This window comes from Erpetoichthys calabaricus, chromosome 9, assembly GCF_900747795.2.
Source record: "Erpetoichthys calabaricus chromosome 9, fErpCal1.3, whole genome shotgun sequence".
Lineage (NCBI taxonomy): Eukaryota > Metazoa > Chordata > Cladistia > Polypteriformes > Polypteridae > Erpetoichthys > Erpetoichthys calabaricus.
The window spans coordinates 44,893,344-44,912,275 of NC_041402.2; the positions used below are offsets into that span (position 1 = coordinate 44,893,344).

The 18,932-nt window shown below is 37.7% G+C and overlaps 1 protein-coding gene across 2 annotated transcripts in view; it reads left to right on the top strand.

The window, feature by feature from the left end:
• Positions 1 to 18,932, top strand: part of LOC114657533 (adhesion G-protein coupled receptor G5-like) — a 52,119-nt gene that overhangs the window by 19,174 nt on the left and 14,013 nt on the right. For both annotated transcript variants that reach the window (XM_051931646.1, XM_051931645.1), the window contains exons 5-11: positions 4,357 to 4,504; positions 8,274 to 8,402; positions 12,792 to 12,908; positions 14,902 to 14,947; positions 15,580 to 15,677; positions 16,244 to 16,362; positions 16,787 to 17,061. In XM_051931646.1, the coding sequence (XP_051787606.1) occupies positions 4,357 to 4,504; positions 8,274 to 8,402; positions 12,792 to 12,908; positions 14,902 to 14,947; positions 15,580 to 15,677; positions 16,244 to 16,362; positions 16,787 to 17,061 (932 nt within the window). The remainder of the gene's footprint in view (positions 1 to 4,356; positions 4,505 to 8,273; positions 8,403 to 12,791; positions 12,909 to 14,901; positions 14,948 to 15,579; positions 15,678 to 16,243; positions 16,363 to 16,786; positions 17,062 to 18,932) is intronic.

Below are 18,932 nucleotides of genomic sequence, written 5' to 3' on the forward strand. Positions count from 1 at the left end.
GCATGTAACTGCATACATTACTGGTGCACTTCTTCTCTGCTAAAATCCATTGGCCACCTATGGAGTCTCTGGAAGGTTTCTGTCCTGGACCATCTTATAGAGATGGAGAAAGTAACTGCAGATGGTTTTTCCTCAAACCTGAAAAGAGCACAGGGGGGCTGACCCAATGGTGTAAATGTACAGAAAGGCAGAGCACAAGGCAAATGAGATCATCTTGAGCCACCAGGAAGGAGCAGAGGGAGATTGGGGTGGCATTGGAGGGAGGACAAAGAAGGAGACTGTGGTTTCGTCTGTGAAGTTGCAATGACTGCGCAAGAAGAAGTAATTACAGTTGCTTTAGATTAAGGATCAGAAGATGACACCAGAAAAGCAAGCTAAAGCAGATGCAAATAAATATTTTAAACAGAACTCAACAGTGAAGCAGAACTCTGTTTCAAAAAGGATGTAAAAAGAGAGTCAGGAGCCAGGAAGATGACTGATATTAATTAGCTGTTATGAGAGACAAGAATTAAAGTCAGGAAACCAACACACACAAGTCAAAACCAGGAGACCAAACTAATATAATAAGTCATGAGCCAAGTTCTTAGAAATAAAATCCGAGCACTCAGATAATTCAGAAATGTGTCATGCTGACCTTTATTGCTTTGTGGTGATAAAATTACATGACATGCACCTCCATTAAGCCTAGCAACACTACAATAAAAAAGTGGCATTTATATAAAAAATATGGTGTTGCAGGAGAAAATATTCAAAAAAAACATTCATAAAAACGCGTCAAAGGAAATAAATGAAATATTTATGGAATTTCTTGATTTTACAAACTCATAAAAACAACAGATTAACAATTATTTGAGGCCAAGAAATAAATGGCAAAACTTAAAATAGAGTTAAATTAAGACAGAAATGACCCTCATGGAGTAGTAATCCTGGTTCTTCACATCAAACAACTTTGAAATCTCCTAAAGCTTCATTTTAAAGAGTTTTTTTTTATATTTCACAATTGCAAAATTGCATGCAAAACAAATTCTAGAGACAGTGTCACAAAACTCTATGCAAAGTCAAACTGCTATTTCACTCATCTGTCTTTCCATATGACTTTACTTCAGTTAATAATGCACTACTCTTTTGGTCTTTTCTGATTTTGTGATGGAATTTTCTATGAAATTTGATGCAATATGTAACATAAACTGTACATTTATTTAATATGAAGGCATTGGTACAAAATCAATGAGAACGCATTAGTCACACATGCATCATCTGTGCTCATGTCAGTCTGTTTAATTGTTGGGTTTCTCATATTACATAACAGGCTCTCCTTAGGAAGTCTTCCCTTGTAAAGTACATCAGGCAGCATTCTCATGTCTCATAAGTAGCAGAGGCAACAAAGAGTTGTGGTATAGGGAGTGAAGTCCATGGTGATGCGTGCTTTAAAATAAATAAAGGAGTGCTGAGGCTTTGGTGGAGGGGTGTAGATGTGTGTGTGGCTCAGCAGTTCCAGAGTGCTGATGGGGTAATCGACTGATTCTACATTCTTGTGCAGACATAATTGCCAGATTGAGCAGTTTCATGGCCAGTTGGGCTATTTTTAAATCCTTTGTGCATAAAAAAATGCTTGGGTGTGATTTCTCATTTTGGGCTATTTTTTCTTAAAATTCTGCACGATTTTGTAAAGACTTAAAGTGTCTTTTTTGCATTTCTTCAGCCTATGAAATCACCTCTTTTTCCTTCCAGCCTAACGAGAATGTAATGTTATACATCCTGCTTCATTTAAAATTTAAAACTCATCAATTTCACTGATAGTTAGACTTCATTCAACCAATGACCTGTCATACACAGCAACTGCTACACAATTATTTATAAAAATCGAACAATGCAGTGAGAATCAACCAAATTATGGCTAATTAAACAGCCTGTACGAAAAAGTAAAGCACAAATGGGTAACAGGAATACAGAGGTGGGGTAAGCGGAGCAAATAAGGTATTTTTGCATTAACTCAACTACTGTTGGCTGATGCTTTGTAAACATGTAGCAAAATTTTAAAAATATTTTTAAAGATATAAAAAAGCAATATAGTAGAAGGTAAGGGAAAATACTGCGTATTTAAAACAATCGATCGCTTCTGTTCTTTGAGACAATACCAAGTTTAAAGCCTCCAGTAATTTTTATGTAACTGCAACATTTATAATAAACAATTAAGCTGTTTAAACATTTATGAATTTCACAACATATTTTTTTAAAAAGAGGGGTCCTGTGAGAACAAAATATGTGTTATTTTACCAGGATGTTTGTAATTGAATTGCTTCGGTTTAGCAGTGTTATATTTTCCATATAAGGAAAGAAAATTAAAAGGTTATTTCTATACTGAACAAAAACATAGGAAAAAGACACGTCACAGTGACACACTAGAAGAAGACTATACAGCCAAAATATTGCGTCTCTTACCTTTTTTCTTGCTCGTTAAAGAAATAACATTTAAACTTTTTTCCTTTATAGATGCATGTGGAAACAGCCCTTCACTGTCAGTTATATTGTTTCACCCGAAAAGATAAAAAAAATACAGCACAGATGACCAAATGGGCTCTTGTTATGAGCAGCAGAAAAAAAAATTATATTAAAAAATCAATTTAAAGGCATTGTTCTGTTAGTGATACCCTCAGACTTTAGCCATTTGGGAAAATTACTCTCAAAATGTAATTCTCTGGCCATGCCAACTCATGCAAATTAAAGGAGTCGTGTTTATAACTTGTGGGAAGGAAAGTGTATTTGAGTAGCAATTTGCTTGCTTGCTGTATTATTGGACAGGATTTTACTGTGATTGTGCTGTAAAGTGCCTGTCAAATCAGGTCACCCTGTTGTAGTGCTCTGGGGTCTGTAATTGGTGCCAGCACACCTGCATCCCCGTTTTGTCTTGGGAGAGTTCTATATTTCTCTATTTTCCCCTTTTGTACTCTTTATTGCGTAGACTTTATTGAAACGCCTCCAATCCCATAGTCTTACCACTGTTTATAAGGCATTGTACTTTATTACTTCTCCCCACCTTCACTTCTACATGTATAACCTCAAGCAATTACATAGAGTAAAAGACAAGCAGGAGTTAAGATATAACTTTAAATAATGTATTATTGATAGTATTCATAAAATAATAACAATAAGCAAAGCACATGTGAATATTTGCAACCATACAACCTGATAAATGCTGATGTGTAGTGTCAGGTGGCAGACAGACTTGTAGTTACTTAAAGGTCTCTAGTTAAGTCATCATTTCAAGTCTGCATTCTTCAGGATAGGCCACTTGCCTTTCTCAATATGGCTGCTGAGTTGTGCTTCTCAGTGCGGTCTTCCTTCAGCCATAGTGTGTGTGAGAGAGAGGAAGGGGTCAAGCGACCAAATTTATACAGATTCTGTCTATATCCTAAGGCCAATAGGGTGCTGTGCTACAGAATGGCTTCTGATTCAAAACCAATCCCAAATAGCCATATTTCAGACCAATGGGGGCAAACAATACCTTTCACACCTGCCCTCAAAACCATTTTTGAGTTCAAGCTTTCCAGCTTGGTGGCTTTCCTGCTAGGTTGTCTTTCTGTCCTGCAGAGAATCACTTGCCAAACCATTCTGAGGCACTTCCCTGACCCTTCAAATAAATTCACATCTTGACTCAGTCCTGGCTAGGGAGTGGTTAGTTAAACATCAAAGCATTGCTGTTCTTTTCAATGATATAACACCCTGTAACACTAATATTACATTTGCTTTGTCTAACATACAAATAAAGACATACAAAATATTTATCAACTTATATACAAAAATCCACACCACAGCAATCCCTAATAGTATAAAACTGGGCTGGGCTATTTATTTATTTCTAAAAGTATCTGCACTGCACTGTTTGCACATGATTTGTTAATAAAGCACTGAAGGAATTTTTGCAACAACTATTGCCTGCGTTGAGTTCTAATTGTCCAATCCATCTTGGTTTTATCTTTGGGTGTGAGAAAGTTAGTTATTTAGTTAGTTAGTTAGTTAGTTAGTAGGGTTAGCTGCAGCTAACCTGGACCGTCTCAAGAGTCCAAGGCACCCTGTGTGATGCAGCGACTGAGGTCCTGGATTATGAACCACAAGGGTGGTCTGCTTACTTCCCTTCCTTGGCTCAGTGTGTGATTCTCAATCAGGTCATTTAACTATCATTTGTGGCAATTGCCAAAAAAAACCCAACCAACAAATAAATAAATAAATAAAAATGTACACAAATATTGAACTGTATCCTGATCTTGTAAGTTATCTTGAATAAGAACATCAACCAAATATGTATTCATAGTGAGCTAAAGGTAACATTCTATTGTGGTTTTCTACTCAATTTAGAATTACTCAGCAGTTGGAGGACATGCTTTTTCAGGCACAATTCCCTAACGAAGTGACTGCTTTTGTAACACCACAGATGATTGTCTCTGTTAAAAAAAATTGTACGTCCAGTTCTTCAGACATTCAGTTTGGGTCAGACTTAGAAAACGTAAGTATCATTTTACTCATAATTCTTTTTATTTTATTTTTTTTAAATATGTGTTGTACTTTGCTCACAAAGACATAACATGTTACATATTGTAGGTAAGCCCAATTTGTCACAGTGGTGCCGTGTCTAGTATTACTGCCTCATACAGAGCCAATGAAAGTATTCACCCCTGGGAAGTTTTCACATATTATTTTTACAACATTGAATTACAGTGGATTTAGCTTGCCTGCAAAGTGTTCTAAATTAATTCAAAACATAAAGCACAATAATTGATTAAATCTCACCCCTTTAATATGGCATTCGTAAATCATCAGTGGTGGAGTCAATTGGTTTTAATAGTCATGTAAATAGTTCAATGGAGATCACCAGTCTTGACCTAACCTGCTCAATGAAGACAAAAGAACACTCCAAGCAACTCTGTGAACAGAGGATTGAAAAGCACAAGTTAGGGGATAGAGACAGAAAGTAGCCAAGTCCCTGAATATCACCCAAGTCCACTTAAATAAAGTATTAAGAAAAGGAAAGAGAATGGCACAGTTGTTAATCTGCCTGGAGCGGGCCATCCACAAAAACAGAGTGATCATACAAGAAGATGACTAGAGAAATAGGCCACCAAGATACCTCTGAAGAAGTTACAAGCTGCAGTGGATAAGATAGGATAGACTGTACAGAAAACAACTGTGGACCAGGTGCTTCATCCATCACAGCTTTATGGAACTGTGACAAAGAGAAACCCACTATTTAAAAACAGAAGACCCATGGGAGAATTTGAAGTTAGTTGGATCAAGGTTCTATTGACTGGCAAGACCAAAAGTGGTATGTTTTTTGCAATCAGACTATATGCTATGCTTGTCGTATTCCACCCTGCACATTTTCAAAAGCAGATTATGCCCATTATGAAGCATGGTTGTGGCAGCATCATGATATCAGGATGCTTCTCTCCAGCAGGCCCTGGAAGGCTTGTGAGGGTAAAATGAATGCAGCAACATAAAATGAAATCCTGGAGAAAAACCTGATGCAGTGTATGAGAAAGTTTACACCTTAGGAGAAGGTTTATTTTCCAGCAAAACAACGACCTCCAGCATAAAGCCAAAGCTTAAGAGGGATAGCTTAAAAACAACAATGTTAATGTACTGGAGTGGCCTAGTCAGAATTCAGATCTCAGTCTGACTTGTTTAAAGGCTTTTCACTTGCAAACTGACAGAGCTTAAGCAATTTTGCAAAAAAAAAAAAAGGATCTAAACATTTATGCAATCAATTATTTTATGTGTTATACTTGTAATTCATTTAGATCACTTACTGTAGCTGAAGTCTGTTTTCACTTTGGCATTAAATAGTCTTCAGTTGATCAGTGGTAAAAAAAAGCCAAATTGCATCCATTGTGTTTCAACATTGTATAATAACAACATTTGAAAACTTGCAAGAAGTGAATAGAAAGCTTTCATGAAATACTACTATTATAGTTTAATAATTCTTTGCATTTATATAGCGCTTTTCTCACTACTCAAAGTGCTCAGCAATTGCAGGTTAAGTGCCTTGCTTAAGGGCCCAACAGAGCAGAGTTCCTATTGGCATTTATGGGATTCGAACCGGCAACCTTCCGATTGCCAGTGCAGATCCCTAGCCTCAGAGTCACCACTATGCCCACTCGCTTTTGAAAAAAGCGATTCGATCGTGTCCGCTGGAAAACATCAGATGATACCCAACAACCTACCACAGGCCCATATTAAATCAAAAAAGATAAATTAGTAAAACTCAGATGCAGAAGACAAAACTCCAGATGAACTTAGTAATAATAAAAATAACAATAAAGATAGAGAGCTTGATAATTATAGCTCAGGTCCAGGCACTCAAAGCTACATACTACAGGAGAAATATCTTGAAACCGCCAGTAGACAGTAAATGTATATTATGCACCAGGGCAGAAGAACACATCCACATATATTGAAAGCATAAAGACATCCGTCTGTCTAGCGTCCATGCCCATGCCCAGGTTGAATGTTGTCCAACATCCATAAGAGGGTGGAAATGTCCACTGAAGAAAGGCAAGTGGCTGGCATAAGATAGTAAACCTTATGGTGTATGCCCATGGATCCCAAACATCACTTTGTCTGGTGTCCACAAAAGGGCTGGAATGTCCGAAGAAAAAAGGCAACAAGGCATACAAAGAAAGAAGTGAACAGAGGTTCGTAAATTGACAATGTGACCAAAACAGACGGACTTACCATTGTACCACTGAGACCGTTTAAATGGGCATTTCTCTATACTAGTAGGTGATATTGTTGCAGGCTTTACAACACTTGCCCTGTCTGAATACACACACAGACATAATAATGAGGCCAGCTGTGTACACTGGACTATGTGCAACTGTATGGGGGTTCAAGTGCCAGATAAATATTATGAACATGAGCCCGACCATATTGTTAACGTCACCGATACTATCATCATGAAGGACATACCAATAATTACTGAAAGAACCATTTTAGTTAATCATCCTAACATTGTGTTGCATGATTAAAAAAAAAATTTCCCATTGATTGATATAGCTGTTCCAGATGATTCAAACATTATGCTAAAAGAATCCGAAAATCTCAATAAATACAATGACCCAGAAACTGAGATAAGCAGGATTTGGAACTGTAAAACAAGAGTTGTGCCAGTTATAGTAGGAGCATTGGGCACTTTGAAGAACGGATTTGATCAGAACCTAAAGATACTCCCAGGCCATCCATCAGCTAATGAAATGTAGAAGATTGCACTTATGGCACTGCACATATTCTAAATTAAGTGCTTGGGTAAATTGTTTTGATCTTTTGTTGTTATAAATTGAAGTAGTGAGGAAAGTGCTATAGAAATGTAAAGAATTACTATTATTATTATTGATTAAAGTACAAGAGACTTGGCAACAATTCAGTGCAAAGCAGAGTCTGAACAGTACATCCTGTAATTTTCATTGTGCCAGTATGGGGGCACACACAAGCTCTCAACAGACTTTGCCTCTCTAAAAGGCAGTGGCCTTATTTCAGTCATTCCAATTTTTAACACGTAGAAACGGTGCTTCAGCTAGGAGTTAAGGAGACACGGCTCTTATCTTTCAGTCTGTATAAAGAATCAAAAATGTGGTTGTGGCTGTTTCACAGCCTTTTCCTTCTTCCACCCTATTAAAAGCTTTGGTGCCCTCAGAAATAAAGCACATCCACTTAAGTACTTCTTCTTATTTATAAAGAATATAAACTGCCTGTCAAAGGTGCCTGGTTCCTTTTATATAACAGCCTAATCAGAAGAGATAATCATCAATCTGGGCCAGACAACCACCAGTGGTAGCACTGCTGCCTCGCAGTTAGGTGACCTGGGTTTGCTTCCTGGGTCCTCCCTGCGTGGAGTTTGCATGTTTTCCCCGTGTCTGCGCGGGTTTCCTCCGGGCACTCTGGTTTCCTCCCACAGTCTAAAGACATGCAGGTTAGGTGGATTGGCGATCCTAAATTGTCCCTTGTGTGGGTGTGTGTGCCCTGTGGTGGGCTGGCACCCTGCCCAGGGTTTGTTTCCTGCCTTGTGCCCTGTGTTGGCTGGGATTGGCTCCAGCAGACCCCCATGACCCTGTAGTTAGGATATAGCGGGTTGGATAATGGATGGATGGATGGATGTTATCATGCTTTCTCTTATGGATTCCCCTGTACTCCAGGCTCCAAGGAGGCAGAGTAAACTACCTGTTAAAATATCCACTTTTGTTGAAATCATTCAAAATCACCATTATCTCATTTTTTTTCAGGCATTTTACAATGTAACAGCTATTAAGAACTTAACAGCTGAGGTCACTCTGCCTTCTGAAGTTTATAAGAATTTAAAAAATGACACTAAATCACTCTTTGCTGCAATCTGGAATACATCACTATTTCAGGTAAAATAATGTTGGTGGATAAGTGGTGTTGAGAATGTTTTAATCTGTTAGAAAAAAAATCTTGCACTGGAACTTTTCAGAATCCTAGGAAATATTTAAAGATTTATGAGACTTTTGTAAACTACTACTACTACTAAGCTACTAATTACAAGATATAATTCAATAAAACTTACTTTTTATATCTGGGAGTAGTACAACATTTACACATTTACAATATTAAGCATATAACTGGTGAATAATATTTTTTGTGTGTTTAAAGATAATAAAATTAAATCAGAAAAAAGCAAGTAAAGGTTAATTCCACACTCAAAAAATAAAATGAAAAATAAGAAATGTAACATTTCAGTTGCTGAGCTGTACATCTGGAAAACTGCAAAATGTCTCTTTTCCAATTTGTTTTTAATAATGAATTAATTTTCATCTTTCACAGATACTGATGAGATAGCCCAACTTTTACATTCAATATATAAACCTATATATATTTAATAATGTGTCTCCAAAATGTTGCACTACCCTGATTAAAAATTAATAAATAAAATTGAAATTAAACAAAATAACAGTTTTACTAAGAAAGGAGGGTGGTAGGCATGTCCACTTGCTAATCTCAAAAGCATTGTTTTTGTAAATATTATTGAATCGTGTGCCATCCTTCTTCAAACAGAGGTAGAAATAAAGGAGATAATATCACAAAGGAATTAATTAAACCAAAAAGTATTTCTCTATGCTGATGACATGTTGTATTACTCTTCATCATGAATCGAAACTCACCAGTGCCAATTATTAAATCTAATGGATACATTTTACAGGATCTCTGGGTTCAGAATTAATTTGAAGAAAAACCTTCCCTTGCTAGTCAACTCTCACACATGTCGTACTAAATTAGATCACTTTTTGTTGAATGTTTCAGATCAGTTCAGATATCATGTAATTACAGTCACAAGAAAATGTACAAATAATAATAATTTATTATATTTTTATATCATTTTTCTAATTACTGAAAGTGCTACCACAGGGAGCATGAACCCATGATCTCCTTACTGTGAGGCAGTAGAACTATCACCACACCACCTGTGTGATGTACTTAATATTAATGTTAACATGCTTGGTGCTCCCACAATCTCCTGAATCATGGACTGCCTAACAGATAGCAGTGTCTGAGGCTGAGGGACTGTGTGTCAGAAATGGGGGAGTGTAATAGTGGAGCACCTCAGGGAGCAGTCCTGTCTCCCTTTCTGGTTACCGTCTACAGACTTTCAGCACAATACCGGTGGTAGCCATCTATAGAAATTTTCAGATTACTCATCCATCATAGGCAGCACTGATAATGGAGATGAGTCAGAGTACAGGAAGTCTGTGGAGGACTTTCTCTTGTGGTGCAGGGACAACAACCTACAACTCAACATAAGCAAGACAAAAGAGCTGGTGGTGGACTTGAGGCATGCCAAGAAGCATGTGAGAGCAGTCACCATTCAGGGGTGAGGATGTGAAAGTTGGGCAGAAATACAAGTACCTGGGGGTTCACATAAACAACAAACTGGACTGGTCTAACAACACAGTGGTGTTATACAAGAAGGGCCAGAACAGACTGTACTTGCTACGGACACTCGGGTTATTTGATGTGTGCAGCAGGCTGCTGGAAATGTTCAGCCACTCCATAGTAGCCAATGTGGTGTTCTATGCTGCAGTCTCCTCAGTAAGCAACTTGAGTACAAAGGAAGCACAATGCCTGAACAAACGTATCAGGAAAGCCTGCTCCATGACAGGATGGACAAACTGGAAGCTGTTATATAGTAAAATTAGATGCCATCATGAAAAATCCCCTCCATCCCCTCCAGGAGGCGCTGTCTTGGAACAGTTTAAGCCACAGGCTCTTTCCATCACAGTGTGCTAAGAAGTGCTTCTGGGGGTCTTTTCTGCCCACTGCTTTCAAGTAATTCATTGCTTCCTTCCGATGCACTTATTAAGTTTTATTTTTAATTATTTATTTATTTACTTATCAATTGATTGATTGATTGGCTGCATTATCTGTCCTGTGAAACCATATCCTTGTCTTATACACACTCTAATGCACTCCCTCTCGGGAATTGAACCTCGGACGTCGATGCCCCTAACGTTGCGCCACGGCGTGTGGTTACCTGGTAGGTAACCACCCATATAATCAGATTGTGACACAGACTACGAATGCCGTGAATATATATATATATATATATATATATATATATATATATATATATATATATATATATATATATATAAATATATTGTGGTCTATGGCCCGGATGCAGACAGGCAGACATGATGTTAATCACCACCACACGTTTATTTACAAGTCTGTTATTTACAGTTTAATTGCCACACAACCCCAAACTCCCCCAAAATCCAGCCCTCACACTCTTCCCTTGTCTCTTCAGGCCGCCTCCACTCCTCGCCTTCCAGCTTCGTCCGTCTTCCACCCGACTCAAGCACTGAATGAAGGGAGGCGGCCCCTTTTATAATCACCCGGATGTGCTCGAGGTGTTTCCCGGCAATCTCCCACCGACACACCGTAGTGTGGCGGAAGTGCCAGCTGCATCCCCGGAAGCACTCCAGGTGTCCCTGCTCTTCTTGCCCCCAGCACTTCCGGTTGTGGCGGAAGTGCTGAGTTCCAGGGCTCCCAAGGCATCTGGGTACCCCCTGGCGATGACCACGAGCCCCTACAGGGATGAGCTTCCATGCTCTGTACCCGTGGCCCCCAAAGAGACCAGGGCGGTTGCCCCCACGTGGTCTGAGGAGGGTGTAAGACCTCTTCTGGTCTTCCTGGGTGTCTCAGCCACATCGCCCCCCCAGCCACCAGCGACAATATATATATATATATGGTATACACAAGTCCTTTTTCAAGAATTATACACAAGTGTAATTATTTTTATCTTAAACACAAAATGGCTGTGTAATGAAAAGATGACTTTGCAAAGATGTAAAGCAAAGTGTAATGTAGTATTATCTACATTTTATGTTTTACTACTGAGTTGAGAATACAGTATTTGTTCTCTGAAACTAAGGTAGGAACCAGAAGGTAATAGAACTTCAGCTGCTTGAGTAACCTTTTAAAGCAGTCCTCACCCAAATTCCTGTCGATATGTGTTACTCTTTGCTTCAGCCATAAATACATATCAGCAGTTTGCTATCTGTCTAAATTTTTACACTCACTTAGAATATGGATCCAGTGTAGCTACTCTCAGCTCCTCAAATGAATGATAAATATACATTCCAGCCTACTTTAACTAACAAATTTCTGCAATTCATTAGATATTTGGGCCTTTGGTGATCTCTGTATGGACAAAGTGTGTGATTCCTTTGATCATTGTCCATCAATGCAATACTTTTTTTTATGTATAAGTTTGTCGCAGGAAGGCTACCCAAACTTCCCTATTCTTCCATCAATATCTATGTTTGAATATATTTTGGCTAGTAATAATGAAGATATTACTAGAATTTCCAGACTTTAAGGTGATAAAAGTTACAGTGCATACCCCCAGCTGATCTTAGGCAGTGATGAGAAAAGGGCCTTTCATTCTGGAATTCAGTCATTCACATCATTCAACTTCTTCCGAATGTTCAAGCAATGGTTCAAATCAGCTTAAAACTAAACTCTGCACACATCTTTTAAGATTATAATTATCTAAAATATATTAGGGAAAGGAATCTATTTGTGAATGATGCCATCAAGCATTGGCTTCATTAGGTGAAATGTTTTGGAGCTGTCCCGCACTAACACCATTCTGAGGAAAAAATGACGTTACTTGTCAGACACCACTGGATTTACTATCTAATATTAGATGGGATAACGTAAAGATTATACAATGATAAATGAATTGAGATCTCTTGTTCATTTGGAACACCCACCTTTCATAACTCAATACAAAAGCAATGTATTTTATTATCTAAAGCTGGAATAAAAATAAAATTTTTCCAGCAAAGAATAGTGCAAAGTTTGGAAGAATTCATTAGTGCTGCTGTAAAAAATGTCTGCCAGGCCTTTGCTTCTGTTGTCTTCTCTTCTGAAGTTTTAATATAGATTGCACAAGGAGTTACCTCAAAATGAGTTTTTCTTCACACAAACTACATAGGGTTGGAGTGGAAGTGTCCATTATAATATTGTAAAGATTGTTGAAATGATTAAAACATTTTTTATCAGGTTTTACTTGTAATATGATTTTTGAGCCTAATAATGTCGATAGGAAATTAGTGGAAAAACAATAATAATCAATAAAAAAATTACAGAAAACACTACAAAAATAGATATTACAAACTTATGATCAGATGAGGTCTCCTTTTTTTAAAAAAAAAAAAAATTTGTTTTTTTTTTTAGTCTTACTTGTGAATTTAAACTTGAGAACTTTTCTCCTGCAGGATAGCAGCCGAACCAAAGTGATTGATGGATTAGTGTTTGGCGTCGTAATACAAAATGCAGTTGTTACCAACCTCAGCAAACCTGTGGTTTTGAAGTTCAATCCCAGAGCACCCTTAGTAAGTACAGCTGTTTTTAATTTCCTCTTCATGCTTTACACTCAATGCTCTATTGTTGATTTTTAAAATGATTTTAAGGCTTTCTTCAGGAGCTTTGCAATTAAGGCTGTCTTCTACAATACCAAATTCTCTCTGCAAAAATAGGTGAAATCAGAAAGAAACTGAAATCAGGGTGGGAGGTGGTGCGTTTAAAGAAACAGAAACAAGAGAAGTGAAGTGAATATTGTAGGTAATAAGCTTTATGCTGTATTGTATATATTCAAATGTAATTAATAAAATATTTCATAAGAAAATATTTTCCTTTCTTTAATATTTGAACTCCTTTAGAGATGCAGGTTATTCTGAAATGGGATATTAGGCACTTGAATTAAGAATATTTAATTAGTTTGGTTTATTAATAACTTTGAATATGAATATATATTTATCTTCACCCTGTCAAGTAAGCAAACCATTTGCCATGGCACATCACCAGAGGCATTGCCTCAGGTACTGGTGTCTAAGGTTCGATGCCCGTAAGTGGAAGCGATGATGTGTACACCTGATGAGCCCCAATAAGGGCAAAACACGTGTTCTGTACTCTTTGGATTATTTGGCAGGTCTCCATTGGAACTGGAGTTGGGTGCAGCCCTGTTGGGTCCCGCAGGTGCCGCCAGGGGGGTGCTGCAGCTGGGACTCCTGAGCCCATATGGGCAACATATTTGCCACACCCAGAAGTGCAGCTGGATGTCGGCAATCAAGCTCCTGGAGCACTTATGGGTGCCCAATAAAAGGAGCCAGCAACCACCACTCAGCAGCCAGAGTCGGGTGGAGGAGGACGAGGTTGCCTGGGAGGAGTGGTGGGGCAGGAGAAGAAGAGCGTGGTGTACGTGGTGCTTTTGGGACTGTGTTGTGGCTGGGGGACACGTGCCCTCCAGTTGAAGAAAATAAAAAGTTTGTTTATTTTATACGTGTGCCTCTAGTGTGAATCTGTGCCGGGCGCACATTAGCGCCTTGTTACAATACATACATACATACATACATACATACATACATATATATATATATATATATATATATATATATATATATATATATATATATATATATATGTAGATATATATATATATATATATATATATATGTAGATATATATATATATATATATATATATATATATATATATATATATATATATATATATATATATATAGATAGATAAATTATATAGACAGCCTAGAATTTTTCAGAATTCAAAATGTGCAATTTATGTAAATTCCTGAGTTCTCCATGTGACAATGTTTTACCAGATTTATGATGGAGCTCAATTAGATGTTAAGAACAGCTCTGAACTGTTAGACAAAGCATGACTATCTGTGTAAATGAATAATGGAATTTTTAAAATTTACTTAACATGTTTCGTAGTACAAAATTAAACAATTAATAATCCTTTAGAAGAATGCTATGACCTTGCTTATTCACTATGTGGAGGGATCATTGGTCTTCCTATGTGTGTGAAATGTTTCCAAATGTTTCCCTCAGTCCTCTGTTTTTTCTGCTCACCCCAGGCTAGTCTGACAGATGTCTGGAAGTGATTCCAGTAGGAGTGGGTGTGAAAGTGTGCCCACTAATGTACTGGTGTGCCAATCCAGAATTTGTGTTTAATAGTGCCAGGATAACCTCTTACATGCCATAAACTTGTGGTAGTATACAAAGGTACAAGAAATTCATGGATGATTGAATGATAAGCTATACACCTCTAAAATTAGCTGTACTTTTTATTATTCTAAACATTTCCGCTTGCAGTGCAGAATTATTTAGAGCTGATTAAGTCAACAATTTGTATATACCCAGAGTTTTAGGGTGCAGTTTATCAGACTAAATCCCTTCTAACTGAACACTATGCTATCAGAATGAGGAGAAGCACAATAATGATAGAAACTGTCTTGCAATTCAGTACTCAATACTCAAATAACACCTTCACGTTATATGTAATGCATGTATTTTTCTCTTTTAGGTAAATGCCCATTTAAAATGTGTTTTTTGGAGTCAAGGATCAAATGGTAAATACCAGATTGTGTGTCTTGTATTCATATGCAGTATTATATGATTGCAAAAACTTGGCATAGTGATTTCCCTCCTCAGATGTGTTGTTGTTGAGGGGACCTCTTAACAGGTATATAGATTGTTTAGGATCTCCACAAAACTCAATCCTGTGAAATTTTCTCCTTTGCTTTTGAACATGGCAATGCAATCCACTATCACCTTATGGATGAAGTGTGTTATTGGCACAGACAACATCTGCAACACATTTCTACTATTATTTTCTTTTTGTTTTCTATGATGTTTATGGTTTATATCCTTCAGGTTAAACTGCCCAATTTGCTGCCATGTTTTTAAAGAGTTTCACTGATCAATAACTGAAAACTTGCATATTTTGCTGGTGTGTGTTACAATAGGGGCTAAACCCACCCTGCTCGTAGAAAGTTTCATTGTCAATAATTTTTTCCTTCTCCTGTGGCAGACTAGGTCCCTGTCCGTTACACTTTTTGACACCCTTTAGTTGTAATTACAGTAAGTGGGCAAAAATAGATGGATTCTCTTTCCCTGCAGCTTCTGGCTACTCTCTGGACTTTAGAAATGCGTCGTTGGTAAATTTTATTATTAATGTGCCCCCATATTAATGTTCTCCCAGATATTGGTGTCTGGAATCAAACTGGCTGCAACACCTTAGTGGAGAATAACTCAGTGGTTTGTAGCTGCACTCATCTCACCTATTTTGCTGTCCTAATGGTAGGTGAATTACCTTTCATTTCTTGTCTTTTGAAAATAGATACATTAGAATTGATTTTAAGAAGAAAAGTTGATTCCTATTTGTTAATTTAAAATAAGACAATAAGATAATTAGAGATGATTAATTATAAGATGATCGAGCTTGCATGTGTGTACTCCGCTTCTCCAAGAGTTTTATCAAAGTACTGTAGTTTTTCCAAGACAAGGTTTATAATATATCTCTTCTTCTCGAGTGAGTTCATTATAGACCACATTCTGAACATAACTACCTGCCTGGAGTACGATTTAGGAATGGCCTTCAAAGTAAAAAAATGGGAAAAGGCTGAACTGGCTTACCTGTCTAATGTCCAAGGCTACTGAAAGCACATCCAAAAGCAATTGTGCCTAACACTAACATTGAATATCAGTACTGTACTTAAGTATTCAATCAGCTGAGTTGTTTTTGTTTTTTTTTAAAAAGAAATGTCTTTCCTGGTTTTTATATTTGCCAAAGAAAATTAACTAATATAAATCAAAGAAATGCTTATAATTTATATCTTGTAATTTTTCATGGATCATTTCAACAGGCTCCTCATCAAACTGTAGACTCAAACAACAAACAAATCCTCACATACATCACTTCTGTTGGCTGTGGGATATCTGCTTTTTTTATGACTGTCGTCATTTTGGTGCACCCTATGTTTGTGTAAGTGAGCTTCAATTACGTTAAACTGGAAAACCAAACAAAAATTAAAAATAAAAGTATCAGCTTCTTGATGTGAAATAAAATGTGGAAGGGCAAGGAAGGGCCCACCAGTGCTTGCACGTGATGGGGAGTCATTTGTTCTGTTGGGACAAAGTTTGACATAAAGTTCAGCACAATCCATGTCAGAATGAGCTCTTGAAAATTACTGCTTTCTCCCCTGTAGATTGTCTCTGCCTAATGTAGTAGAAATATGAACATTAAAAAAAAAAAATCATTCTTTTAAAATATTAAACTCCTCACATTTTGCTGTGGAGATTTCTTTGATGAGGATGAAAAAATAATGGGGCCTATACTCGACATATCATTACTGATGCTATAGATCATTTGTGAGGCGGTTAAAAAAAACAATATCTGTCTTCTGCAGGAAAAAGCCTTCTTTCCGCCAGTCCTGGTTCATCCACCTCAATCTTGCTGGAGCTCTGCTCCTCCTGAATGTGGGATTCCTCTGCAGTGCTGCTATACCAGCTATTCTGAATATTTCCTGGCTTTGTACCACCACTGGCCTGGCCCTGCACTTCTCCCTCATCTGCTCTTTCACTTGGATGGCCCTGGAAGCCTTTCAGATGTTTCTGCTTATATGGAGACCATTTACTACCTACATCAAACGTTACACTCTTAAAGTTTGTCTTGTGGGTTGGGGTAAGTCTACAATAAATAAAAAGTGTTGTCTGACCTACCTAGATTTCTTAATATTAAAATATGAAAAACACACCTGACAATTTACCACTTCTTGTTTATCAGATGGTCACTATGAATCAAAGTATCACCTGGCTTAGGTTTATGATGTTTAATTAAAAGGTAAAATGACTAAAGTTTAAACAATGCACTTGGTTCCGTCACACAAGCTGGTGTCTGATGTGTATGCTAAATTGGTGACCAACTTGTCTCATTGTCTCCTCCAACATCATCATACAAATCTACACTTATAACTTTGTTGGTCTGTTGCTAAAGAGAAATTCTTATTTAACTTTTTAAATTACTTAGAAAAAATAAAAAATCCTACTTTGATTCTAAAATCAGCCTTCTACTGAAGCTAGTAGTATTTCTAACTTCTCCTTCAACTATTGGTCATACTGTATACACAGTTTCATGGAAAAAGTTGGATTAGATGTACAGTAGCTCTTAAATGTGCTTTGCACACAAGACATTCTCACAGCAGGAAGTGATCTGCAAGGAAGAACGGCAAAAATGTCCAAAGCAACAATTCACAGACACATAGCCGGCTACAAAAATGTTTTGAAAGCTATGATTTTTTCTAAAAGCAGTATTATATTTGCAAATACCACATTTACTCTTTTTTTCTTACATTTTTTCAGTTTAGCATTTAAATTGTATCTGTACATTAATATACATTTTTTTACTTCACATATCAGCAAAATATGTGATTAGGCCAAAAGTGTCCAAAATTTTGCATGGAACTGTAGTGAGTATGTGGACCAGCAGAGCGCGTACAGCCGCCCTAACCCGACACAGATGGGCAGAGACACGAGTTTCCACACAACACACGTTTTATTTTCAGTTCCCAGCACACAATGCTTGCAGGGCAAAGCACAACAAGGTCCCTTTTCCTTCTTCTTCTCTTCCTTCTTTGCCGCCTCCACTCCTCTCCCAGCAAGCTTCGTCCATCTCCTCTCGACTCTGGCTGTTCTAATGGAGTTAGGTGGCCCCTATTATAGTGCACCCGGAAGTGCTCCAGGTGCTCCCAATTCTTCCTCTGGCAGCACCCAGAGCTCAGCTATTGTCCAGGCGCCCCCTGGCGGTGGCCATGGGCCCCAGCAGGGTTGAGCTTCTAAGCTCCAAACCTGTGGCCCTGCTGTGGGTTGCCCTCTAGTATTCCAGGGGAGGTATTACCCTGAACATGTCCTCTCCCCTGGTCCTTCCATCACAAGGGTATCCCAGCCAGGCAAAGGTCCCGGCAACCCAGCACAAGTAGCATTGAATTTATTAATATTTACTCTCTTGTAGTGCTCCATTTATTAATTTCTTTCTAATCCCATGAGTAATCCATCACAGAGACTTTTACATTTCCTTCTGCTTTTAATATTTATCCTGTGTCATATAAGATATTCTCTTAAATCCACCCCTTTGCTTGTCAGTCATTTCCACATCAAAAATATCTGACCAGTGTATTTCTTTAAGACTTTGATACTTTTTTCAAAGTTTGAATGTTAGTGTTAGTGCCTCTTCTCATCCCAAGGTGGAAATGCTTACCTCATCAGTGCCATGCTTGACAATATATGTGCTCCTATCATATACTTGTCTTCACAGAGAGAGAAAACAGATCAGTATCATTTTTGTTTTGAATCATTTCAATGGCTGTCTTTTTTGTTTTAATTATTAAAAGGTGTTACCCAGCCAGTACCCCAACCTTTCTTGGTTATTTGCCACAGTGTGCTTTCCCAGCCACACTTACAATACAGACACACACACACACACACACACATACATACATACATAGGGAGAGTTAGGATTTATTAAGGCTTATGCCTGCTGTTGCTTCATTTTTGCAC